Raw genomic sequence first — 27,213 nt, 5'->3', positions numbered from 1 at the left:
AAAGTAATGAAGTGAATATGTATTGGAAGCTGTCTGTGGGGGGGTTATTTATTGAAGGTTGTTGTATTCACAAGGTTTCCCTCCCTCCACCTCTGCCCTCTCTTTTCCACCTCTCAGCAGTCGTTTGAGAAGCAGGGTTTCCACGCAGGCACTCCTACGGCCCCCTTTAGCCTGCCGTCAGCCCTGGGCAGCGGGGGTCCCATCAACGCCCAGGCTGCCGCCGGCTACGCCCCGGCCCCCTTCATGCACATCCTGACCCCCCACCAACAGCCCCACTCTCAGATCCTGCACCACCACATGCAGCAGGATGGGCAGGTGCGTTGCCACTAGATGTCACTTCCTGTTCATCTTCTCTTTAATGTCTTTCTCAGCAGCATACATACCAGGGTTGTGCACAATTCCGAATTGCAATTCTGCTTCCTGTTTGCTACCTCAATTGAAATGCAAGTGATTCAAGAATTGGAATTTAAGAGCCAGTTTCAATTCAATTCTGGAATTTTGCACAAGCCTGGTACATACCAACACAGTGGTTGGGGAAGAGGGGGTTGAGTGTAGCCTGGCTCCGCCCTCTTACGTACTTCCACGTAATTTTCATTTTCCTTCAGTACGTCGTCTGGGATTTCGGTATATTCGCGTGTTTTCCAGGGTTCTCACGGATCCTTAAAAATTCTTGAATACAACTTTCGGTTTTTAAGGCCTAAAAAAGTCTTAAATGGTCTGGAATGTCTTGAATTTCCGAAAAGGAGGTATTAAATGTGTGTAGTCTATGGGACCTCCAGCGAGGGGAAATATCTCCACCCGGTTTCGTGTATTTTTTAAACGCAACTGTATAAGTGACTATAAGGCTAAATGGTTGCAGAGTGAAGATGTTTTTCACGGGTGTCATTAAAGGTGTGAAAACTGTAAGAATATGTAAAAAAATATGCCTGACGTTTTCGTGGTGTAGCCGAGGCCTGAGAGATACGCAGGTAGGTGTGAGCGGTAGAGTGAGAGGGAGAAAGACCTAGTAGGCCAGGCCAGTTAACTATAGGGTGGCCATAAGTTCGGATTTAGGCCGGACATACGGATTTTAAACATAAAACATAAACATACGGACGCTCATTTGTCCTCCTTTTTGGAGTTGCGTTGGGCTTAAAATCTCTGCTCGGACGCAGCAACGTTTCACAAACTATGGACACGAAGACTGCTGGTCAAATTATGCGTGGACCGGTGCTTCTGTCACTCGTCTGATAATTTGCTGCGCAATTTATGAAGGAACCACAGACAGACAGAAAAAGAAAACAAACGTTTTCGCAATCAGGAGGAAATACACGTGAAGTTGATCTGTTTGCATCTCTCCAGCATGTGTTGCTGGCCTAGCCTAAGTAAATATATGTCTATAGCCTATATCTGTAATATCTGTCTGTAGAATGAAATATAACAGGTTCCAGGGTTTTTTTTTTTTTGGACTGATGTATCGTACAGCAGACGTACAGGAAAGAGCTCCGTAAACCTATAGTGTTTGGGTTTCTTACATTTAAAAAAAAAAAATATATATTATATGTAAAATATATTTTTTATGTCGGCGACTACATAAAATGTTGGCTACATAAAAAAAAATGCATATACGTGCGTGCTTGAGATGAAACCAGCAGTTTTTCAGCAGGAACATGGATGCGAGGAGGACCTGTCTCTTAATTAATGGGGTGGTTTCACTTTGTGGTTGTGGTGGGTTTACAATGTTTCAGTCAAGCTTTGGTTGGTTTAAATACAACTGGTGTGATTTGCTGTGCTGCAAATGGGACAATAGATGCACACAGTAAATTATATAAAGTAGGCCCATTAAAGTATGTAAATAGCTTAGTAAGTCTACCTTAGAAAAATATTGAAGGGAATCCAGTCCAGTAAACATGTTTGGTAAGTAGCCTAGGCTGCTACAGATACAGGTGTAGAACAGTCAGTCTCAGCCAGTAGCACAACCAGATATGTATAGCCAGTTTCAAAAGCAAGCAGCCCAGACCCTAAAATTGAGTATTTATAGCTGTGAAGGTAATTCATACACAATTATTGTCTTTCGCCAAAATATATTTGGTAACAGTTTTAACATTGTGGGGTGGGTATCTTTTTGCGTAAAAATAGTCTTAAAACAGTTTTTTTTCATTTATCCTGTCTTAAAAAGGTCTTAATTTTTCTTTAGATGTCTTAAAAAGGTTTGGAAAAGTAGAAAATTTAGACTTATAATGTATCCTCAGAGTGCCTCTGGACAGCGCAGTCAGGGTGCCTCCATCCAACAGAAATCCCAGATTACCAAGTCGGCTTACAACAGCTACAACTGGGGAGGAAACTAACAACGTCCTCCCACATACACACACTCAAACTGACGCACGCATTAACACATGTACACTTACACTCACCCACCCACACACACACACACACCCTCTCGTGTGACCTTTAACCTGATGAAGTTCCCCTTGCCCCCTTTCCTGTGTCGCCCCACCGCAGTGTCCAACACTCGCCACCGAGGGGCGCTGTGAGACAGGGGCCGTCTTAAAGGCCGAGGGGGTTTGTTTATGGTTGGAAATGGCCACTTCCAGAGCCGAGCGTTGAGTGTTTGGACCCCCTGCTTTTTTTGTGTTTTTCTGCTTTTTTCTTTTAATTTGATTTTTTTTCTCTCCTCCGTGTTTCAGAAGTCCCGCTCTCCTCCCCAACTGCTCTCTATTGTGTGTACCTAGATCTACACCCCACCCTGCCCCATTCCCACCTCTAAAGAATGTCTATAAGCTCGGCTCCTGTATGCCTGTGTCGGATTCTTTGTGTATTTGTTTATTTCTTCTCCTCTGTGGTTGAAGAGTGAGGGAGTTGTGACTGGAGCTTGGTGATTAATTTTGACACACACACACACACACAAACACACACTCTTTGTTACTTTTTGAGTTTTTACCTGGTTTTCCGTTTTGGTTTAAAAGGATCTTTAAAAATCGGCAAAGCAGTTGTGAAGTTTATTTTTTACCAAATATGAATATAAAAGATGTATAAAAGTGAAAGATATATAAGCAGAGTGTATGTATTTTGTCTGTGTGTGTGTGTGTGTGCCTGCCTGCCTGCGTGTGTGTGCGTGGTGGAGGGTGGCCTGTGTGTTGATCTTGGACTCGTTAATGTGGGGCATGTTGTTAGCCCTCTAAGGCACCTTTCATATGTATAAAAAGTCTTTATTTTCCTAACTGTAATCCCAATCCCCATCCCTGCCATTTATCTGGTCTCTGCAAGTTGTAGTCTTTCCCATTTTGCTTGTATGCGCAGATTTTTTGCGTGTGTGCGTGTCATGCAACTAAATTAACCAGGGTGCCTAGCAATGCTATTCACTGAAGAGATCAAAGTTCATCCTAGGCCACCCTTGTGGTGTGTTGTTTTTTTTTTTTTCCTCCATTCTTCCTCCTCCCTCCTGAAACCTCCCTTCATTCTCCATGGCAACCTGCTCCTAATGGATCATTTAAAGTGATTATTTGGGAACCTGAAGCTGAGTTACAATGGACAAAATGTTTTTTTTTCCTTTTTTTTTTTTTTTTTTGTCAGTGAATTTCTTTTTGTACTGTGCGTTTTAAAGAAAAATAATTAAAATGGATAAACTTGTCTTGTACATATATATACATATATATATAAAAACACAAGTACTGTAGTCCTTGTTTGTTAGATGGCTTTCCTCCCAAACCCCCTTCTCAGATTCTCACAGACTTGTTAGGGTTTTTTGTTTGTTTCATATGTTTTTTATTTTGTAAAATATCTATAAATATTACGTAAATAAACAGGAAAAAGACATTTTCATCATTTTGGATGTGAATGTCTTTTTTAAGAAAAACTTATTCTTGTACATCATTTGAGTTTGGTGAATTTTTCTGATGGTTTGGTGTTGTATGAAGATCTATGAGGAATGTGTTGCTTATCACTGCGGTGATGCTACTGGGATAATCAACGAGAATTCCTACACCATTCCTCAGCTCAGCCATATTGTAAGTATTACCTTTGACCCAACCAATGGGTAATGGGTATTGCCGTCATACAGTCTGTTTTGGACTGACAGGTGGATAGAGAGGTTTGTTCCTCTCAATCATACAGTGGCAATAAAAAGTATGAGAACCCATACTAAAGTTGACTAAAAAGAGGAATAAAAAAAAAAATAATCTTTTGGAAATTGATCTTAAAGCTGCAGTTGGCAAGTCTGATAGATTGAGGGGACTTAGCCAAAATTCTGAATGTTTACAACTCCCATGCCCCACCATCACCGAGCAGCTGTGGGTTTTTGCAAAACAAATAACAGGCTCTTGGTGGAAGTAGGAGTGCAGGTTTTTTCTAAAACCGGCTGATTTATGTTCTGACGGCGCATGGTGTCGGTTTCAGTAAATATGATCCAACAAATCTTGCCAACTGCAGCTTTTAATGTCTTAATTAAGATCAATTTCCAAAATATTTTTTTTATTATTATTCCTCTTTTTAGTCAACTTAAGCATGGGTTCACATACTTTTTCTTGCCACTGTAAATGGATTTTAAAGTTCTGTATAGTTGCCTTGTAAAATGATTAGTTGTTGATCATATTCAGTAAGAGAACAATTTGAGTCTTATAGTGTGGCTGCTGGACTTTATAATGACTGACATTTTAGATTATTATTATTATTATTATTATATAGCCAGAGGTCCTCAAGATGTCAAAGAGGAATTTATATGTGTAGCCTACAATATTATGTAGGCTCAGTTGAAGTTCTCCGGAACTGTTGGAATGGAGGTGTCTAGTCTGTGGGGTTTGAAAATGGGTGGTTGTATGATTGTCTCAAGGCACAGGAATGTGCTTTGCTTTACCCTGATTACCTGGGGGCTGTCTGTCTGTCTCATGGCTGGCAGGTGTAACTTCAGCTAGTAGGGCAATACGTCATCTGATTTCTGTAGAGGATACTATTTTACTTGAGATTTACCTTTATTTTGTCAGATCATTGTTGTATAATCATGCTCTTTATAAAGTTATACACTTGCTGTGTAAGGGTGTGGGGTTCAGGCATAGACAGTAAAAGATGGGTTCAGGAGCGCTTTTGATATCCACTTCGATTCAGTTTTACGGTAACGGGTCTGTCGGTCACATAGACATAATATACATAGACGCCGCATTGGCTGCTGGAACAAGAAATGCGGCCGCCATCTTGGACCGGTTGCAGCAGAAGACACAAGATGACAGCACTGTGCAGCATGTTCCTTCTCAAATCGGCGGACCATACTCGGGGATTTACTTTTCACAAGTAAGATTGAACATAACCGTACTATTGGTTGTATTTTTGTGAATAGAATATTACCAGAGAGCTGAGAAATCTTTGATATTACTGAATGAAAATCGTAGCCATCTAGCTAGGCTATGTTTACTCGGTGTTCACCCGGCTATGAACTGAGACTTGATAAGTCATATTCCATAACACTGACTTAGATTACAACTGACACAAGAAGGCTATTGTAGAAATAAATCATACTAGATTTGGCCGGCGAATTTTACACAAGTGGCACAGACTAGCCTATTGGGCAATCGCTAGCTGCTACTTGTAGCCTAAGTGTGTTGGTGGTAGCCTCACTATTTCCTGAATAAAGTAACTTTTCAATAGCTCAACTTCTTTATTTATCAAGTAGCTTAGCCAGCCAAACTACACTTTTCTTGTCGTGAAATTAGCTCAATTTAAAGAAGCTTCCTATGTATTGAACTAGCCTACTGCTGTGTTTGTGTTAGGCTACTAATACATTTGACTGGGTGGTAGTTTTGTGTAGTGTTTTATTCATGGCAGAGTAACTGATAGTTTAGCTCACTAAAATTTCGAAGTAGCTTGCCCAACACTGTATTATTCACATGTAATTTACCCTATCAAGAATAAGATGCCTCTCAAATTCCTTTTCATTCATTTATTTATTATTTTGTATCTCCAGAACAACTGCCTTGTTCAAGAAGACTGTGAATGAACTGAACGGTCTCCTCACACCCCTGGAACTGAGGAAGGTGCAGCTCTTCATTGCAGTACTGCAGGGCATCTGCTACACTGTGACTGAATGTTTGATTTATGAGCTCCACCTTCATCACCTGCATTCGCCACTCTGTGTCCCATTTTCCCATCGTCTGGTTGACTCAGTCCTCTTTTATGGAGTTTACCCAGTTTACTATGCCATCTTATTTGCCCACCTGCTGTCTGAAGCACTTTTGTTCTCAGCCAAAGTGTACCCAAGCAATTTTAGCAAGGTGGGAACATACAAAATGACATGCACCAGTTGTCGAAATCATAGAACCAACTGCATGACGGTAACTCTGTCTCACTGAGCCTGTGAAGACACTCCCTGATTCTTTACTGATTGCAATGAACGGGTTGATCTTAGCAGTTTCTAAAATGTTTCTTAATTCCTTTTTATTTAATCTCTTCATTGGGGCTGGAACCTTTCTGTGAACTGTAAATAACAGATGCTGTTGATGAACCCATTGACACTGTACAAGTGACAAGTCACCTTTTGTCTTGAATTGATGAACTGTTACACTTACTATGCCAAACCAATGTCTGTTTTTAAGGATCAGAAACAAACCTACAAACTTGCACTTTCACGATATTTATGGAACTTGTCTAACAAATGCTGTTGATATTGAACCCAGTTACTCCATTTCCTTTATGCCACACCAATGTCTGTTCATCACTTTATTTTTGATGGCACTGAACTGAAAATGTTAATGGATTTTTTTTCTGTAAATTTAACTCATTAAAACTTGTATCAAACCAGTTTTTGTCTATGCTGTCAAACGTGGATTAGTTATGTTCCCAGTTTTTATATTGGATGTCATCACTTTATAATATATCAGAATATTCTATTACTGTTAAGCCCACTATGAATATTAAAATACACACAACCATGTTTCCTGTATCATACAGCTTTTCTACTGGGAGGTTTACAACTTATTCTGAGTCAATTTACCCAAGTTTGTCACTAAACCACATAGGCCTACTTGGAATACCCCTCAGATGTCTGAATGGCACTGATCTCACTTAAATGTTTATGGAACCTTTCTGTGGACTGTGATTAATGCTGTTGATGGAACTTTTCTGTCAACTGTGAACTATATTTAACTCATTAAACTTGTATCAAACTAGTTTTGTCTATGCTGTCAAACATGGATTATGTTCCCAGTTTTGATATCGGACGTCAGGTCACTTTATCATATATCAGAATATTCTATCACTGTTAAACCCACTATGAATATTAAAATACGCTAAATCGTGTGTCCTGTATCATAGCTACATGTATGACCTTTGCAGCAAAAAAAAAACGCGTGAGAATCTGTTCGGTATTCAGTGAGATATGATTAATTAAGTGCGCTGACAGCTCATCTCACCGGCCAAACAGATTACACTGAGTGGAGTGGATGACCGGTCCAAGATGGCGGCTCCAAATCTCGTCAGCGTTAGTAAGGACAAAGATTGTTAAGGCGGAGCAAGATATTTCATCAGGAGCCACTTCCGGGAACCCGGAACGCACGAGGGGGGGTCAAAATCCCCCTTTATGCAGAGCAGAGGCAGCGACTGCTCCATTGAAGTCTATGGGCATAGCTCAGAATTTCACCACATATGCTAAGGTCTTGGTTCTATAGAGTTAGGAATGTGAATTTCAGGCACATTTTCATGATCCTCAATACCTTCTGAACATTTCAGGTACATTTTTAGCATTTTTGAGCAATCCAGTCTGGAGAAAATTAACCTTATTTCAGGTGTGCGCCGGTTATTTATGCCGCTGCTGTTGGCCGGTTGCAACTTACGCTTGTCAATACGTCATCGACACGCCTCTTTATGCAGACAGGATTCGATCCCCATTTCGCGCCCATAGACATGAACTACAACGAAGTATCTTGCTCCGCCTTAACAATCTTTGGTAAGGAGTAGCGGTCGATGCGGCGTCTATGTATATTATGTCTATGGTCGGTCATGCCAGTTGCATCATGGTCATGTCGTAAGTTCAGTGTTTTTACGACACGAGCTCCTACACCTCCACTTCTGTCCAGGGAATGCAATCATATTCGTCCTGAAGTTTCGCCTTAAATGAGCATATTTGATCTTTTTCGTGGATTTTTTGGGGTTCCCGGAGGAACATACGGACGGTATGGTCCAAGGTAAAGTAATGATTGGAGGAGAATGTTTTGCTAATGCCCTTTAGTACAGTTTGTTTATCACTTAGCGCTAACGTTAGCCACCTATAACGTTAGTGTAGTTTATGCTAACAAGCTCTTTAGTAAACAGCTGTCAGTGTAGTCATACGATTTATTAATCTTTTTAGAACTAATGTGATTGTTTGCTTCAATTGACCACATATTATTAAGTTGACCTTGTCTGATCTTTTCGATCTATTTGGTTTGATTGTGGAACTCTGGTAGGGTTATCTGCGTCATTTTTAAAGTGACACTGCGTTGCTGAAGGTTGTAAACACTGTTTTTATTAGCAAGGCATCATACATTAAAAACTAGCGTCTCGGTAAGTCGAAATTGAAATGTGGTCACTTTTAGATGATCAAGACTTCGTGAAGCTTGTTTGGGGTCCAGCAAGAAGCCACTTTCAGTTTCCACTAGTAAACAGTTATGCAACGCATGGTGTAGTAGTAATACGTTTGCCACTTATTGTTTTAAAGTTACATTGCAGAAATATTAATACAAATACTTAATCACATACCCTACCAAAATAATAGTGAAATGCTTGAAGGTTCCTACAGTGTAGTCGCCTATACAATTGTCAAATTATTCCTACAGGGAACCCTTCTTCGATAGCATGACCCATGATGAAGACGACGATGAGGAGGATGAAAGGGAGGGTTTTTACCCTGGCTCGTTCGAAGGGCCAGGAGGTCGCGACCCGTTGGACGATGCCTGGCGATTCGGCTTCAGCATGGGACCTAACGGAATGCGCCTTCACGAGCCTCCGATGTTCGGACAAATCCTCAGGGAGATGGAGGATATTTTCTCTGAGCTCGGGCGCTGGGAGGACCGTCACGGACCGTTCGGTGCGTTAAACTACACGCTTGGGAGGGATTAGAGCCAATATATAAGTGCCCTTAGATTCAGTCTGTTACTAAATGAGATTGGTCAACCCTCATGGGGGGAAAACCCCAGCTGAAAACCAGTTAATTCTGGTAGATGGTTTTAGCTGCTGTTAATTGGTATGACCAACTAAGACATACCCCATCATGTGAAACGTCCCTTAAGATGCTCAATACTAGCTGGTCAATCTTAAACTGATCAGATATGTCTGCAGGGAAGTCTTTCCAGTGTTGTGCAGACAGACCTAAATAATATAAGATGTTTTTTCGGTCATGTATGAGCATGCTGATTTTGCATGCTGATTAGCTCGATCACTGTAAATCAACTCCGTCTCGCAGAGCTTCGCTGGAGACGGAAAAGAAATAGCTAGCGTATATCATTTCAATACCCGCAAGTGCACCAACATGTTCCTCTCTGTTCTTGTGTGCCAGGGATGCCCAGTCTAGAGCCCCCTCACCCACCTCAGGGCAGAGGTCCACGCGGAGAGTCGGGGGATAAAAATAGCTCATTGCGGGATTTCATGTTGAAGGGCCCGGACGATAGGCCCTCCCCCTCGGGCCCCCCACTGCCAGGGGCCCCCCCAGACAGCCACGGACCCTCTCCAGACTCCCCATTCCAACGCTGGTCACCTTTCTCAAAGGTAGGAGCACACCTGGATGCCTTCACTTCGCACATACAGTACATATTGTCACTAGCATGCATGCACTGGTAGTAGTGTACACTGTGTGTTGCAAACATTCATGGCTTTCACTCTTGCGGAAAAAAAAACGTAAAATTGTGTTTGGTTTGATCATGTCCATGCTTGCTACATTAAATCTTCTATGATTCCATCACTATGCACTGTGTGTTGGGCGTTAGGCTCTTAAAGGAGAATTCTGGAGATTTTTTCCATAGATCTCTGTTTCTCAAGGTCGCCGAGTACTGTCGGTACGAAGTAAAAGGGGAAAAAAATTGGTGCTTCCTAGCTCAAGTTGCTGCATCCCAGAGCTATAGCAGCCATGGCCAGGCAGCTACAGTGCTACACTCTGGAGGCATCTTTAAATCCAGAGTGTAGCACAGGCTGCTATAGCTGTTGGGTGCAGCAACTCGAGCTAGGTAGCACGAGTCGCATGGTAGTCATTTTATTTTGTATCGACAGTACTTGGTGACCTCAAGAAACGGAAATCTATGAAAAATCGGCAGAATTTTCCTATTACATGCTAAAGAAATCAGTATAATTGTGTTTAGTTTGACCAGTGTTTAGTCGATGCTTGTCATTGACGATCATTGATTGTTCTTCTTATCAGTTTCATGACAGCTGGCGTGATGGTCTATTTGGCGCTCCTCTGGATACCAAAAAAGAAGATGGAGGTGAGACCCAATGACACACTGAATGAATAACTGAAATATTAAACTAATAACAGAGCCAGTGGACTAGGAGGATAAAGCACAGCAGGTTCTTGCCTCCCATCAGATGATAAAGCTGATCGAGACGCGGCCATCTTGGTAACACACTTTCGGCAGTTGTCGGGCAGCTATTTTCCTATTTTAAGTGAATGGGAAGGCATACAGGAAGGGGTGGATTGTATGTTTAGGCAACTGCCATATTGCCATTACGGACTAACCCCATGCATTTCTACGGAGTCTTCTTTTAAGTGCTGTGTCTCATTAGAAAGTCTCTTGGGTTATGCTTTACTTGAGGATATCTACGTAAGAGTGACATGACACTGTCATGAACATGACATTATGAACAAGTCATAAACGTTTAACATAGCGACATTAAGTGTCATTCGGTTTTTTGAACAAGGTATTAAAAGTCAAAGTCAGCTTTATTGTCATTTCTTCACATGTTCCAGACATACAAAGTCACGTTTCTCACTATCCCACGTCAAGACAAGACATATTTGACCAATTTTAAGTCCACAGACAAACATAACATTCAAGTAAACAAAAAAGTAAGTAAATAAGTAAATAGGTTTAGTTAGGTTTAGTGTCATTTGGTTTTTGTCATAAGTTATGACGGTGTCATGTCATTCTTATGTAGATACCTTCAAGTAAAGTGTTGATGATTAAAGTCTCATGTTTGGTGAGAGATCATCACCCTCTCTCCTGTTGGCACTGCCATGGCTTAGGGCCTGCCATGGGAAAAACCAGCCAAGCAGCTTACTACTGTCTACTCAGCCATGAAGATGACCAGCTGGGTCCAGTAGGGGGTCAGATTTAAAATCTATTCATGGTCTCTCACTCTCTCAACTCGTTAGTCAGATTTTGGATTAGTGCTGTAATTTATTGTGATTGTTTGGCGTGTTGTGGAGAGGGAAAAACAGAAGGCCCATTGAGATGATACCAGAGGGCATGACAGGTCACATGTGTTTATCAGGACATTTTGCAATTATGTCATGTCCGAAACTGAAGCGCTCCGTTCGCGTAGGGGAAAAAATAGTTTTAGAAGACTGCTCTATTTCTCTATATTTTTTTTCTATATTTTTTTTTACATACATGCCATGGTGCCACCATCACGTCTGGTGTAGCCAGTTCCACTGATTATGGTGGAAGTTACCGGTAATTGTTTTGTATGAAATCAAGTAAAAGAACATAATTTTATTTTATTTAATTGTAAAATGACCATCTGTTTGACCCATGTCATTTATGTATGGGAGTGAACCCAGACTTTCTTCCTCCTGTTCTCTCAACCTCTCCTCTTCCTCGTCAGATTTGGACTCCCAGGTGTCCTCAGGCGGCCTGGACCAGATCCTGACGCCTGCACCAGCTCAGCCCAGAACACGCAGCTTCTTCCAGTCCATCACGGTCAAGAAGATTGTGAAGCCAGACGGGGTAGGTGTCCAGCAGCCCCACGTCCAGTAGACAGAGATTAAGGCTCTATAGGAAACACAGGCACCTCCCTATGCGACAACTATAGTACCATGTTTATAGTTCAACCACCTTATTCCTGAAACCTACTTCTGTTCTGGTTTTAAGAGGTTTAAATGGCCCTCCGCTTCGCATCGGGGCCGTTTTACAAACTCGACCGTGCTTTAATTTCTGTGAACAGACCACCGTGTCGTCTATTATCCCTTACATATTAGTGCCGTCTCTGTGGGCTGAATGAATATTCTTCATCCTTTATTTCTATGGAAATGTTGACAATTTTGCACTCAATGGGGATATTTTATATAATATATGACTGACAGAAAAAGTATAAGTTTACTTTTAAACGGCTTAGGTTGTATAAGGCACTGTCAGACTACCATTATGAAACTTCAAATCAATAACACAGCTTTGGCCGGAGATGGAAAGTTGTATTTTGGAATACTGATGTGTCATAGCGACGCCCATTGTTTGGCTCACTAATAATAACACGCATGAACCTCCCTATGCAGCAACTTTAGTACCGTGTTTGTAGTTCTGTTACATTGTCTGTAAATGACTCAAATTGTTTTCTTTTTTTAAAACCTCAGCAAAGGTTCAGTCCAGAGTGGCATCATGTTATCTTCACAGTACATAGCTTAATTTTTTTTTGTACTGTATAGCTTTATGTTTATATTTATGTATCTTAGCAGACGTTTTAATCCAAAACGACTTACAATGACATCAAAAGCTTGCTTTAACACTAACCAGTTAAAGTAAAGTCATATAGCCTAAATAAAGATATGGTTATGGTTATGGATTTAGCAGACACCTTTGTCCAAAGCGAAGAAATAGTTTAAGTTGTATATTTGTGATACAGGTTTGCTTGTTTATGGTCTAATTCCTCTCTGCAGTAATAGCACATCACCGGAGCAGTTGTGCATTAGATGTTAGGGTGGCCTTCATGTGTGTTTCTTGTCTGTACTGTACCTGCCCACAGTCAGTGGAGGAGACTCGTACGGTGAGGGACGGGCAGGGCAACGAGGAGACCACGGTCACTCGCTCTGGTGGTTCAGGAGGCCCTGAGGGGTCAAGGGGCCCCAACGGTCAGTATCCCCACGGAAACAGTGAACCCCCACAAAACAGGTCCTAATTAAGTTGGTCACTGAAGGTGATGGAGGTCGCGGGCACTAAGTTTCCTCTCTGGTTTCCCTCACAGGTGGTCCAGAGTCCTCCACTGACCTGCGGGACAACATGGACCTGTTCTCCAAGTTCTTCGGAGGCTTCAGAGGGTGAATCATCTCCTGCTTTCGTCCATCTGCTCACGGTTTCACTTCCCTTTATTTATTTCCGCATTAATTGGGATTGTGATCAATTCTGTGAATGAGTGCAGTGAGTGAGTGAGTGAGTGATATGATGCTGTCTGTTTGTTTGTTGCCAGGAATAGTAAACAATAAACAACAGTAGATCGCAAAATGGTGTGATTTCCATATGGATATATGTAGATAATTAACCCCAAAGAATGTTTATAAGAATAAGGTTATTTTATTTAGTAGGTATTAGTGTAATCTGTTGTTCTGAACTGAGCGTTGTTTAATACATAGTTGATTTTGTGTGAGACCTAACCAGAGTCTGTACAAAAGATTATTTTTGTAAAGAGCCTCCTGCTGACATGTCTTTGAATAGACTGGAGAGAGGAGAATAAAAGACTGATACAAGAGCAAGCTTCCCACATACTCATTATTGACTGTAAAGCTTTCATCTTAATCTACTGTAAAGCGGATTCTGCTCAGAAACAGGCAGATTGTGTAAGTAAAATCCCCTTATGTGACGGCATGTGTGAGGTTTTTTTGTGAGGTTTTTTTTTTTAAGTTCTGAGACATCACAGCCTTAATGTCCGATCTTCCTTTAAGTGTTCAGCATTCACATGTCTAATTGCTACAGTGTACTATGAAACACTCGATGGTGTTTTATGCCCCCAACGTCGTCTTGTAGGCAGTGCTGCCACCGCTGACTTAAAGGCACCTAATCCTAAACCTAACCCCAACCTTAACCCATGCATAACCCTAGTGCCTTTCAGGCAGTGTTGCCTTGAAGACAATGTTGGGGTCATAAAACACCAAGAAACACTATGATACTCAGTGGATTGTGTGTTTACTCTGGTGTGAGTTTACAGCCAGAAGACAGATTAATGTTTTTTGGACTCCTGCATGTCAGGGTCATTTAGGTAGACCATCTTGGGGCTGTGATAGATGTATAGGGTTATCTATTTTCTGTGCATAGCTGCAATGATTAATTGATAAGTAATCAATATTTTTAACCATATAATAAAGCAAAAGGAAATGCAAAAAATATTTGGAGCCAACTGAAAAAAACTAATCAGACAAAATGACAAGGAATTAAAAACTCTTGAACTTATTGTTGATGGCAAGAATACAAACAATCCAGTTGAGGTAGCCCATGCATTTAACTATTTTGTTCATTCAGTAGCTACGATTGGAAGGTCTTTTGGTACTCCAGACAGTTTTAATATCTTGAAATCCATACCAACAGGACATATATTCAATATAAAACTTATTACTGAGGCAGATGTCATGAGAGTGGTAGGATCTCTCAAATCAAATCAAGAGTGAAGGATGTAATTGGTATGAACACAGTAATGCTTAAAGAGCTCTCTACGTCTTTGGTCCACGTCCATCCCATCACAAACATTGTGAACCACTGATTTACAGAAGGAATCTTTCCAAAGGTTTGGAAACTGGCAGCTATCTCTCCATTTTTTTAAAGGTGGAGACAGCTTCTCTGCCTGTAACTATAGGCCAATCAGCATCCTTCCTGTGGTATCTAATGTTGCTGAAAAGCTTATAGCTGAACAAATTGTTGCATTTTTAAACACATGTTCCACCCCTCTGCACCAAATGCAAATTGACTTCTAAGCTAAGTACTCAACTGAGACAGCTCATTGCTTTTTTTTTTTTTTAGAAAAAGTTACATTTTTATTAGACCAAGGAGGGGTAATAGGAGCTATTTTTAGACTTAAAGAAGGCATTTGATCCCATTAATCATGGGATGCTTTTCCAAATGATCTACTTTTCATTTTTCCTCCTGTGCCATTAATTGGATTGAATCATACTTATTAAATAGGTCACAGTTTGTTCAAGTGAAAAACCATCAATCACAATCTCTTGGCATACCCACAGGTGTCCCACAAGGCTCCATATTGGGTCCACTCTTATTTTCACTATATGTAAATGATCTGCCAAATGTCTGCCCCGATGTCAACACTCAAATGTATGCAGATAATACAGTGATCTTTGTGCATGGCACATTTGTGCATTGTTTACAATTGAATGTGTCCAAAGTCGTGTGCATGTTTTTTAGCAAGTCAAAAAAAACATTTTACAGAACCTGATTGTGGCAGGGGAGAGATTGCAAGTAGTCTCAGAGTTTAAGTATCTTGGAGTGCTTATTGATAATCAGCTATCATTTAAACCTTTAAATAAAAAAAAGGTTTGTCAACGAGTCAAGTTCAATCTGCCAAATTTCAAAATATTAAGCTGGGAAAATCTGGTGAAATACACTAACTCCTGCTTATTGTACAAGCTTATCAATAGACTGGCTCTTCCTGTTTTAAATCAGTTTGTGAAAACAAATTAAACTAATTCTGGCGCATTTACATTTTTATGTTCATTAATGTGCACTTTGTATGTCTAAATAAACCTTAAATAAATAAGTTATTGACTATTAAATTAATCGCCAACTATTTTGATAATTGATTATTCATGAAATAGATCAAAATTCTTTGATTGAAGCTTCTTACACTCGAATACTTTCAGCTTTGCTTACTCCTCTATGAAAGTGACATAAATATCTTTGGTGTGTGGACAAAACAAGGCGTTTAAAGACAATCTTGAACTTTGGAAAACAATGGTTGACATTTTTTCACCATTTTGGCATCTTATCAATCAAACAATCAATTAATTGAGAAAATAATCGTCAGATTAATCGACTATGAAAATAACCGTTAGTTGAAGCCCTACACGTTTTAAAAAAAGTTACCTACGTTGGTATTTTGGAGCAGCCGTGGCCTACTGGTTAGCGCTTCGGACTTGTAACCGGAGGGTTGCCGGTTCTAACCCCGACCAGTAGGTCACGGCTAAAGTGCCCTTGAGCAAGGCACCTAACCCCTCACTGCTCCCCGAGCGCTGCTGTTGTTGCAGGCAGCTCACTGCGCCGGGATTAGTGTGTGCTTCACCTCACTGTGTGTTCACTGTGTGCAGTGTGTTTCACTAATTCACGGATTGGGATAAATGCAGAGGCCAAATTTCCCTCACGGGATCAAAAGAGTATATATACTTATACTTATACGTCAGATATCTACGTGGCTTTTAAAAAAAGATTGGTTAGATGCAGTTGCATAACAGAATTCCTCTGAACTCCAATCACAGCTTATCACACTATCGCATAACTGCATCGGTTTTCGTGAGACCTTTGCACAAGAATATGCGCTACATAAAATCATACAATAAAAAAAAGACCATCCCTAACAACACATAATCACACAAACACTGACACGCACACACACATACACATACACACACGCACCACAGGCCATCACTCATTAACTGTGATGTTGAAGTCTTGGAGTACAAAAGTACACAAGGCCCTGCGGTACTGTCTCATAACACAGTTGTTTTGCTGCACGGGTTGCTTCTCTCTCTCTCTTTCCCTGGATCCTGGACGTCACTGTCACTCCTGGGGAACCCACTGGTCAGTTCCTAGGCGCTCCCCATATTAGACCGATCCCAGAACATAGGCAGCTGCCAGGATGGACCGGCTTTTGAGGAGGTGTCGCATTAGAAGCTCACTGGCTAGAGAGTGCCTGGCAGAAGGCCTGGGGGTCTACATCATGATTGTAAGTGTGTGTGTGTGTGCACGCATATGTTTCTTTTATCTCATAGCTGCAGACAACAGCTAGTCAAAGGACAGATGGCAAATGAAGGTTTTAGTTGAGCTTAAGATTTGCAGTTGCAACATTATGAGATTGTAGTGAATGAGGTTGAGTCTCACGTTTGTAAGCGTGTGCGATGCGTGTGCATAATGTTTGGTTCACCCCATAGCTACTGACACAAGCTAGTAGGACAGAAGGTTTTAGTGTAGCCAAAGTTTTGCAACATGCAATAAGAAAGAGATAATACTTTATTTGTCAGACAGGTCTGAAATTTGTTCAATATGAGATTGATGAGGTGTCAAATAATTTGAGGTTTGTGTCCATGTGTATTCTGCTGAAAAATACAGCCTGACCAGCTTAGGGTGGTTTGCTGGTTGACCCGCGTGTTAACCAGCTTGTTTGACCATCCTATGATGGTTGACCCATATACAGTCTATGGGTTGACCAGCTAGACCAGCTACCCAGCTTATGTTGGCAATTCAGCTGGTTTTGCTTGTCGTACCACTGTCAATGTACACAATGTCAAGCTTGGCAGGCTGGTCACCAGCATGCATCTTATACCAGCTATCCCATATGACAGGCTGGTCACACCACCATGACCAGCTTCTTCAGATGGTCACGCCAGCATGTCCACCTGGTGGCCCAACCAGGTACACCAGCAAAAAAAAGTAAGAGCTGGAAGAAAACCAGCAAAAGACGAGCTAAAACCAGCTTAAATCAGCTACCAGCATAAGCTGGTTTCTAGCTCTTTTTTCAGCAGGGTACATGTTTGAGTGCATATTTGCATGATCGAGTGCATTAGGTGGATGTGTGCATGGAAATCTCGTCCACCATCTCTACTGATAAGGGAGAAGTAATAAAGCTGACATTTTTACTTGTCATATCTTCTATCTATCGTAAACTAGACAAAAGTATTGGGACGCCTGCCATTACACCCACAGGAACTTCAATGACATCCCATTCTAAATCCACAGGCCTTGATATGGAGTTGCGCCTCCCCTTTGCCGCTGCACTCTTGAGAAGAATTTCCACATAATTTTAGTGTCTGTCGAAGTTTTTTCCCATTCATCCATTCAGAAGTGTATTTGTGATGGCACTGATGTTGGACAAGAAGACCTGGCTTGCAATTTCTCTGCTTGTTCATCCCAAAGGTGTTTGATTGCTTAGACTAGAGAAACCTGTTCTCTATGGGTCAGTCGGTTCTATCACACTTATCTCAACCAACAATGTCTTAATGGACCTTGCTTTGTGCAGGAATGCCCAGGGACAGTCATGCTGAAACTGGAAAGGGCTTCTATTCCCCGAACTGTTCCCAAAAAATTGGAAGCATACCGGTATAATGTTTACATACAATCCCTTCACTAACCCAAGCTCAAGATTGTGAGCCAGGCTTTCTTGTCCAAAATGTGTGTTCTCTTCTGAATGTATAGGCAAAAATCTTGTGGAAATCCTTCCCAAAACAATGGAAGCTGTTACAGCTGCAAAGGGGAGACGGGACCTATAGATTTAGAATGGGTGCCAATGGATTTAGAATGGGTGCCTATGGATTTAGACTGGGTGCCTATGGATTTAGAATGGGTTGTCCTGTGGTGGCAGGCGTCCCCATACTTTCTATATAGTGAAGAATGTAAATATGGTGAATACTTACACAACATAGCATTTCATACGCAATTGCAATGAATCGCAGTGCAATTGACGTTTGATTTTGTGTCATGGATAAATCTTCAACATGCTGATGATTATCCAACTTGATATCCTGACTATAGCCTATGCTTCACATCTTCATAGTTTAATACATCAATTTTGGTCTTCAGACAACTTTTATCAGGTTTCCACTGTCTATAAACACCACCCTTCCGATTGCTTTTGCAATAAGATTCAAAACCGTGCAGGTATCCTTGGCATGTCCTTCAGGAAATATGAGCTGCCACTATCTGAGGACTTTGAAACAAAATTAACTTGAAGAGGGAGATAACAGTTCCCAGGAACCATGGGTCAATTCCAGATTAATTACAGGTGCCGTTTTCAGGCCCGTCTCTAATGTGATGATGGAAATTTTATCACAGTGGGTTATTTAGCTCTTAGCCAGTGTACAACAGGCAAGAGCAGACTTTGCTGTTCTATTTTGTGAGTGATTGTTTTGACCATGTAGCACGTATTATCCTGTACCATGGTTCCATGTCCAGTTGAGCTTATAAGTAACATACCCGGCAGAACCCTCACTTTTTTCCTGCTGTAGCCCTTGTAGGGTCGACTTGGGCTTGTGCTTCAAGTCATTGTCATGTTGGAAAGTCCAAGTGCGTTCAATGCAGTTTTTGGACTGATTGTCCTCCAATATTTTCTGATAACATGCTGCATTCATCTTGCCATCAGTTTTGATTAGATTGCATGACATTACTATGACAAACACAAATGCACATCTGGAACACATCTGAATACATAGAATCCATAAATATTGTGTATTATTTTCCTGGCTGTACTTGTATAATGTCAAGTGTAGATCATTGTGATATTTCACCTTTAAAGTCTCTGTTTTCCTCTTGCTGTGTTTTTCACAGCTGTTTGGCTGTGGCTCAGTTGCCCAGGTCACGACCTCAAGGGACACCAAAGGACAGTACCTGTCAATCAACCTGGGCTTTGCCCTTGGGACCACTTTTGGCGTGTACATCTCTAAAGGGGTTTCAGGTGAGTGGCTGTGTTGTATTTTGTGCATCATTCATTTGCACCAACACACAACCTTTTTTTAAAATGTATTTTTTAATGTGATACAATAAAATACCCTTATTTATCGTCCTTTTAGAATTATATGGTTCTTCTTAAAAAATCTTACATTTCCTCTGGGGATCAATAAAGTGTCTGTCTGTCTGTCTGAGATATTGAGCTTCAAAGTTTTAGAATTCCAAAGAGTTATATTGATCAGTTGAACAAGCCTCTGTAGATATAATGCATACAACTACACCTCACCTCACCTCATGAAGTTGTCATAGAATAGGAATAGGTCAATAACTCAATTTTCACAAAAATTATAGAACCTTATAATTCTAAGGGGACGATATCAATCTGACATAAAAACAACTTAATTGAACAACTGAATTTAAACAACTCACTTTTCTTTAGAAACAAATAACATAACAAAGACTCTGTCTCATATATCTGTTTCTTCGCAAACACCTGGAGATCAGCATTTTCAGTTTTAATTCGACAAATAAAACACAGCCCTTGTCTTCCAGGTGCTCACCTGAACCCAGCAGTGTCTCTCAGCCTCTGTCTGCTGGGCCGACACCCTTGGATGCGTCTGCCTTTCTACATCGTCTCGCAGTTCTTAGGGGCCTTCCTGGCTGCAGCCACTGTCCACCTCCAGTACCATGGTAGGGAGGCACATCAGTGACAAACAGACCAGCTTAGTTATGATATAACCTAACCTAGTGGTTTTCTCTGATGCTGTTCGCCGCAGTTTGCAAGAGTTTGAGGTTATGTACAGTTTTAAATGTATTGTAAAATCCCTGTTAAAGTGCTGCGGGGTAAGATTTATGAACTGTAACAGAGCAAGCAGCATGTCTAACGGCCCTTTTTACTGTTTTTTTACTGCCTCTGTAACTTCTCAGGTGTAGTCTTAAGTCTACGGTTTAACGTATATCATTTTTATCCTGCAACACCTCCAGTGTTTGCATACTACATTTTAAAGAATATATTGTGTGGTTAACTTAACTTTGTGTGATGAATATATTGTGTGATTAACTTAACTTTGTGTGATGAACATCAGCAACATTGCACATCAACATATTGCCTTTTTTGTGTACTTTTTTTGCTTTTTTAAGTCCATGTTTTGTATACACACAGTGTTGTTGATGTGATTGTGTGTGAAATTTGCATACTCACAGATGCCATTTCAACCTTTGGTGGACTCAAAGTGACAGGACCCAACGGCACAGCTGGCATCTTTGCCACCTACCCAGCGGACTACCTCTCTCTGGCCTCTGGAGTCTTGGACCAGGTCAGCCCCCCACCACCCTCTGCTGGCTTTTATCTTAATACAATTGCCCAGTCACAATGGACAGCACAGTTATGACAACGGAAACACGTGTAGCGCAAGGGTGCAAAGATACAACCAGGGGGCCAGATATGGCCCACCAGCAGGTTTTATTCTCCCATTTGCAAAATCAATGTATAATCTTTGGTTAATAGTCAGGACATTATGGTAAGTTGACAAGTCTGAGTTGTTTGGAATGCAGCTTAAGATCCACTGTTCTAAACAGTTCTCATGATGAACACCTTCCGCTATATTAGAGCACCTTTGCCCACAGCGTTGTGTCTTTCATAGGTGGTTGGCACGGCAGCTCTGCTACTGTGTGTCCTGGCGATCGGAGACCAACGGAACACACCGGCCCCTCGGGGCCTGGAGCCGGTCCTGGTGGGGGCCATTGTCATGGTGATCGGCGTGTCCATGGGATCGAACAGCGGTTACGCCATCAATCCCGCACGAGACCTGGGGCCCAGGGTCTACACCTACATAGCCGGGTGGGGGGAGGAGGTGTTCAGGTGAGTTGCCCAACAGCTGCCCAACAGCAAATGAGGCTAATCATCCAATTATCAGCAGTACTGTGTAAAATCTTCATAGATCCTGAATCATGTTAGCATATTCAATCATTTAAAAAATCATCTCTCTCTCTCACTCACTCACTCTCTCACACACACACACCTACTCACACACATTTTCTCTCTCTCTCATACACATACACCTCTCACCTACTCAAAACACATTCTCTCTCTCTCTCTCTCTCACACTCACACACACACACACACACACACACTCACTCACTCATCTCTCTGCAGTGCGGGGCGGTCGTGGTGGTGGGTTCCGGTGGTGGCCACTTCGCTGGGTGCTGTGGTGGGATCGCTGCTGTATGAGCTGCTGGTTGGGGCACACTTCCCTGATGCAGACGCCCTCACGGACGGACTCGTCCTCACCAACCACCCTGCGCTGGAGCTCGGGGGCAAACAACTGGACCGGGACATTCCTAAACCGGCAATCCCTCTGACCTCCTAGGAGTGGCCGGAGAAACCTACCTGAGGCTGTGTATGGAGAGTGAGGCGGAGATTAAAGGTGCAGTCAGCGATTGCGCAGGAAGTCACGTTTGTTTATGTTTATGTTTATGTTTATATTTATTAGCAGATGCTTTTGTCCAAAACAACGTACATTATATTTGAACCAAGGACCAAACAAACACACCACAGAGGTAGTCCACCCCTCTTTTCAGTATTCCCAGAGAAAACTCCACACAGGGTTTTGTTTTTGTTTGGGGGACAGACTGCCCCTACTTTGTTTGTTCCCAGTTTTTGGAGCCTAGGCTGCCCACAGAGACTGTTTAGTTTACAGTGTACTCACGGAATGGGCAGCTAGCGGATCATGGGGAGATGATTTCTGAACAGGACAAAAAATGTTATAGGCTTGAAATCGCGTGTGATCGCTGACTGCACCTTTAAGGACTCTTCTCCCAAATGTGGTGGGATGCTTAGTGCTCAGGGTGCCATGACCGATCTGATGAAGCTTCAGAGTGATAATGCTGATTAAGTCTTACCACAGTCCTCCTGATCCAATCTTGCTGTAGGATTCTGACTACACAGGGACTTCTAACACTTTTCTATTCAAGATTATGGTAATCGCAGTTTTAAAACGATTAGAGGTAGAACTTACACAGACTGGGTCTGTCAGATGTCTGAGGATACTGTACTGCACTGATATTTGATACATACATTTCATGGGACTTAAATTGGACTCAAATATCCTAATAATCAGTTTGCCCTGGAAGTTTCAACAGATTCAATGCATGAAGCTGCATAAGATCTACTGTATCCCATTACTAAAATATTCATGGTTTTGGCTTGACTACCAGTAAGGGTGGATTTTGATTTGCTTGTGAAAACAATGACTCGTTGGTTAATATCTTATTTAGATGGTGTAGTTTTGTTGATCACCATAAAACATTGTTTAGATAATAACTACAGTGCCCACACCCACGGATGAGTTTGGAAAATACTTGGTATTTAAAGCTAACATTGTGTAATTTCTTGAGTTGATTCTGATTGGTGTCTGTTGCAATATACCATCTCACCACAAGATGGGAGAATTTAACCATGATCAGTCTTTGGCCATGTATGCATCTCGTCAAGAATAGTCTCATGCAAAGAGAAACTCATAAACTCTTTACACTTACAATAAAACACAAAGTAGACTGTCACATCCATGCCGTACGGTTGTCATATTTATTATTATTTCAAACAGGAGAGTAGGTGTTGACATAAAAGGGTATGGCAGTGTTGCAAGCAGCAATCACAGAAAAATAAAATGATAAGATGTATTTATATGTAAGGGATGTACATAAGACACACATTTTTGTTTCTTAAAAAAAGGATATACACAGGCTTTCACAGAGTCACAAATGTCATTGAGCTGCAGTTCTTACAGAAGGGTGATGCTCGCTTACTAGTGTCCCTGTGCAGGTAGAAAAGACTCATATCAAAGAGGGGGGGAAATAAACAAACTAAACAAACCAACAAACAACAAATGTGTACACGCGCCTCGGAAAACACTCCCATCAAAAGCCTTCTCACTTGTCAGCTTTTTTTTGTTGTTGTTTCCGTTTTGTGATTCTTTTGTAAAAAATATGTAACTTATATCCAAATATCCATTCATGATTCAGTCAGCTTAGAATCAGCTGAATAAAAAAAGACAAAACAAGTTTATACTATTACAGTAAGTAGAATTCACACTTCACATTGTCTACTAACCCCACCTAAGTGTTTTTCAAAATTACTGCGTTGTACAGTATATACACACACACACGTAGACACGCACACACACACAAACACACACACATACAAATGTGCTCTTGCAAGAAGTGCGTAACCATGTTATTTTTTTTGTTTGTTTTTCACAATAAGTTTTTTTTTTTTTAATTTCTGTAACACCTCAAACATCACACATCTGTCATGCAAAGAGCTGGAAACGCAAATCTGCCACATAGTTCAGTAGACTCTCCTCCTAGGTAATATAAAGATCACTTTTCTACCATTCCTTAATCAGACAGTTCAAAAAAGACACAATACGTGTGACATATAAATAAATAGATCAGTACAATGTCAATACAATTTTAATATTACTTCTGTTCATTTAGAAACACCTTCGATAGCACCTCTTTTTTTTTTTTTGCAGTCGATAATCAAACCTCACCCCCCCAAATAACACTGACCAGACAACAGCCTTTAGGCAAATCTGAATGTGACCACAGAGACGTTCCCCAAACCCTAGAACTGATTTAGAACCGGTCGCAGAACCGTACCTCTGTACTACATGGAGTTAAAATGAGATTCTGTAGATAAGCCCTGTGTTTTCTTGTCTCAAATCCGATAAGGTTGTTTGCTGCACCATCTCAGATTTTGTTCAAATCGTGTCTATATATCATGAACGGGTTTCAAAACCAAGGCCTGGAAAATATTTAGATATTTCAATCCTATGTTTTCATGTTTTTCCTTGAGATATTTCTTCAGTTTGACAACTTGAAAAACACATACCGGTAATCTTGGAAGCAATGTTTGGGCATTAAGTATTATTCATCCTAATATAACTGAACCATTAAAAGTTTCTATTGTGGATTTTGCTTGCATGGCCCACTTTGTTCCAAATCTAGGGCCTTACATATAATCAATGAGCATAAAGGACAAAAGCAAAATCTGAGACAGGCAGCCACCATTTCCCTGGATTCTGTCTGATTTGACACAGAATGACTCGTCTTGTATCTCCTGCAGGAGACAGAGCTCACCAGGGGCCTCTGCGTGTGTATGCAGCTGAGAACGGAACAAAAGGGAACACTGAGCTGGCATCGTTACAACCAATAGGAGTAGAAAGCACTGGTCAACGTCCACTCGACATGAAGCCTCTGGATGGGACCTGTGGCTTTCTGCTGCAGTTTCCTGATCCATCCTGGTCTCCCAGTCTCTCCTTAGCCAATCAGGACGAAGGAGGAGGTTGTTGGGTTAGTGTCCAGTTGGTCTGCAAGCCTGAGCTTCATTCATCTCGTGGTCATCTCGTCTCCTTTTCTTTTTGACCTCACACGACTCTCTCTCTGCTCATCAAGACGACCCAAACAAGTAGCCAATCAGCACTGGGATTAGATCAAGTGTCTTCACTGTGTGTCCAATCGCATAGGTGTCCTATGACCACTCCTCTCCACGAATGAGGAGCAGTGGCCTGTGGTGGATTGGCGGATGGCACAGGTTTGTAGTTTGTAGAGGGTAGCACACACACACGCTGCCTTGTTCTAACGTCCACTGTTGGTGATGTACTGGGATTGGTCGGTCATTTTCTCCAGTCCACTTCTGACTCCGTTCACTGGCGCTTCTTTGTTCTTCATTCTTTCTGTCCTTCCTCCTCCTCCTCCTCCTCCTCCTCCTCCTCCTCCTCCTCCTCCTCCTCCTCCTCCTCCTCTATGTGGGTTTGTCGTTCTTGTGTGCGGTGATGAAGGCCATGCCGTGCGTGCGGAAGTGCGTGTTCAGGTCGGGCTGCTTGTCGAAGCGTCGCCCGCACACGCGGCAGCCGTAGCTCCCGTCCTCTCCCCGGAGCGGCGATGTCGGGGAGCCGTCGTCGGGGGGCGTGGCCCCGGCGGCGCCGTTGTCGGGCGAGGAGGAGGAGGCGGCGCCGGCGGCAGCCGAGGAGGAGGAGGAGGAGGAGGAGGCGGCGTTTTTGCCGTGGCCGCGGGTCTCGTTGCGCAGCCGGTGTGTGATGAAGCGGTGGCGGGCCAGCGAGCCGGCCGAGGCGAAGCAGGCGCCGCACTGGGTGCACTGCAGAGAGCCCGCACTGCCCACGCCACCCTCCGCCTGGTGCTGCGGGATGTGTTGCTGGAACTCCGCCCAGTCCTCCGTGACGAAGCCGCACGGCGTGCACTTGTAGCCGGCGGCAACGGGGGCGGAGCCGGCTGGAGTGGCGGCGCCGGTGGTCTCCTCCCCCCCCTCGCCGCTGCCGGACTCCTCGGCTTCCTGGCGGACTCCTTCGTCCCGGTCGTGCGGCGCCGAGGCCTCGCCGGCGCCGCCGGTTGCTGCGGGACGCCAGCGCTTCACCGCCCCCCCGCCGCCGCTGGCGGGGCCCTCTGACGCCTCCTCAAACGCGCCGTCCCCCTCCTGCTCGGACGAGCTGCCCACACCCTCCGCCGGAGCAGAGCGCTTCCTGGTGTTGGGAGGACCCTGTGGGAGAGAGAGGGAGAGAGAGAGAGATGGAGAGAGGTGAAGAGAGAGAGGTTAAGAGAGAGATGGAGAGAGAGAGATGAAGAGAGGGAGATGGAGAGCGATAAAGAGAGATGAGATGAAGAGAGAGATGAAGAAAGAGGGAGAGAAAGAGAGAGGAGAGAGATGAGATGAAGGGAGAGAGATGAAGAGAGAGGGAGGGAGAGAGAGGGAGAGAGATGAAGAGAGATGAGATGAAGAGAGATGGAGAAAGAGAGAGATGGAAAGAGATGGATAGAGAGGGAGAGAGATGAGATGAAGAGATGAAGAGAGAGATGGAGAGGCAGAGAGAGATAGAAAGAGAGAACAAAAAAAAAAGTCATCAGAAAATACCATAAAAATGATCTACTACTCAAATCAAATTATATCCTCTACTTTACATGTAGCAGCCACTGTTGTCCAAAGTGACTGACTTACATTATGTCAGCTATATTACAAGTGATTACATTGTCCCTGGAGCAACTTGGGGTTAAGTGTCCATCTCAAGGGCACAACGGAAGCCAGGAATGGAACCCACAACTCTCAGGCTACTGCACGCTAGCCCAGCTCCTTCTACACTACTAGCCCAGCTCCTTAACCACTACTACTGCACGCTAGCCCAGCTCCTTCTACACTACTGCTGCACGCTAGCCCAGCTCCTTCTACACTACTGCACGCTAGCCCAGCTCCTTCTGTACTACTACTGCACGCTAGCCCAGCTCCTTCTACACTACTACTGCACGCTAGCCCAGCTCCTTCTACACTACTGCACGCTAGCCCAGCTCCTTCTGTACTACTACTGCACGCTAGCCCAGCTCCTTCTACACTACTGCTGCACGCTAGCCCAGCTCCTTAACCACTACTGCTGCACGCTAGCCCAGCTCCTTCTACACTACTGCTGCACGCTAGCCCAGCTCCTTAACCACTACTACTGCACGCTAGCCCAGCTCCTACTACACTACTGCTGCACGCTAGCCCAGCTCCTTCTGTACTACTACTGCACGCTAGCCCAGCTCCTACTACACTACTGTTGCACGCTAGCCCAGCTCCTTCTGTACTACTACTGCACGCTAGCCCAGCTCCTACTACACTACTGCTGCACGCTTGCCCAGCTCC

The 27,213-nt window shown here is 42.7% G+C and overlaps 4 protein-coding genes across 4 annotated transcripts in view; 3 read left to right on the top strand and 1 right to left on the bottom strand.

Moving 5' to 3' along the window:
* Positions 1 to 3,804, top strand: part of ubap2l (ubiquitin associated protein 2-like) — a 38,206-nt gene extending 34,402 nt beyond the window's left edge. The window contains 2 exon segments of the mRNA XM_048229277.1: positions 121 to 315; positions 2,232 to 3,804. Coding sequence (XP_048085234.1) covers positions 121 to 315; positions 2,232 to 2,327 — 291 coding nt within the window. The 3' untranslated portion in view covers positions 2,328 to 3,804.
* A 4,172-nt stretch (positions 3,805 to 7,976) lies between these two features.
* hax1 (HCLS1 associated protein X-1) lies at positions 7,977 to 13,611 on the top strand. Its single transcript, XM_048230562.1, has 7 exons — positions 7,977 to 8,147; positions 8,778 to 9,028; positions 9,497 to 9,705; positions 10,352 to 10,415; positions 11,758 to 11,879; positions 12,892 to 12,997; positions 13,111 to 13,611. The coding sequence occupies exons 1-7, from the start codon at positions 8,077 to 8,079 to the stop codon at positions 13,185 to 13,187; spliced, it is 900 nt and encodes a 299-aa protein (XP_048086519.1). The 5' UTR covers positions 7,977 to 8,076; the 3' UTR covers positions 13,188 to 13,611.
* A 2,530-nt stretch (positions 13,612 to 16,141) lies between these two features.
* Positions 16,142 to 24,784, top strand: aqp10b (aquaporin 10b). Its single transcript, XM_048229129.1, has 7 exons — positions 16,142 to 16,806; positions 19,401 to 19,527; positions 20,073 to 20,210; positions 20,724 to 20,836; positions 21,164 to 21,381; positions 21,676 to 21,946; positions 24,649 to 24,784. The coding sequence occupies exons 1-6, from the start codon at positions 16,720 to 16,722 to the stop codon at positions 21,887 to 21,889; spliced, it is 897 nt and encodes a 298-aa protein (XP_048085086.1). The 5' UTR covers positions 16,142 to 16,719; the 3' UTR covers positions 21,890 to 21,946; positions 24,649 to 24,784.
* The window catches only part of znf687b (zinc finger protein 687b), a 22,646-nt gene continuing 18,516 nt past the window's right edge, over positions 23,084 to 27,213 (bottom strand). Inside the window, 1 exon segment of the mRNA XM_048229128.1 lies at positions 23,084 to 26,079. Coding sequence (XP_048085085.1) covers positions 25,327 to 26,079 — 753 coding nt within the window. The 3' untranslated portion in view covers positions 23,084 to 25,326.

The sequence above is a fragment of the Alosa alosa genome, chromosome 20 (assembly GCF_017589495.1).
Source record: "Alosa alosa isolate M-15738 ecotype Scorff River chromosome 20, AALO_Geno_1.1, whole genome shotgun sequence".
NCBI classification, from domain to species: Eukaryota; Metazoa; Chordata; class Actinopteri; order Clupeiformes; family Clupeidae; genus Alosa; species Alosa alosa.
This window is presented reverse-complemented; position numbering and strand designations above follow the sequence as displayed.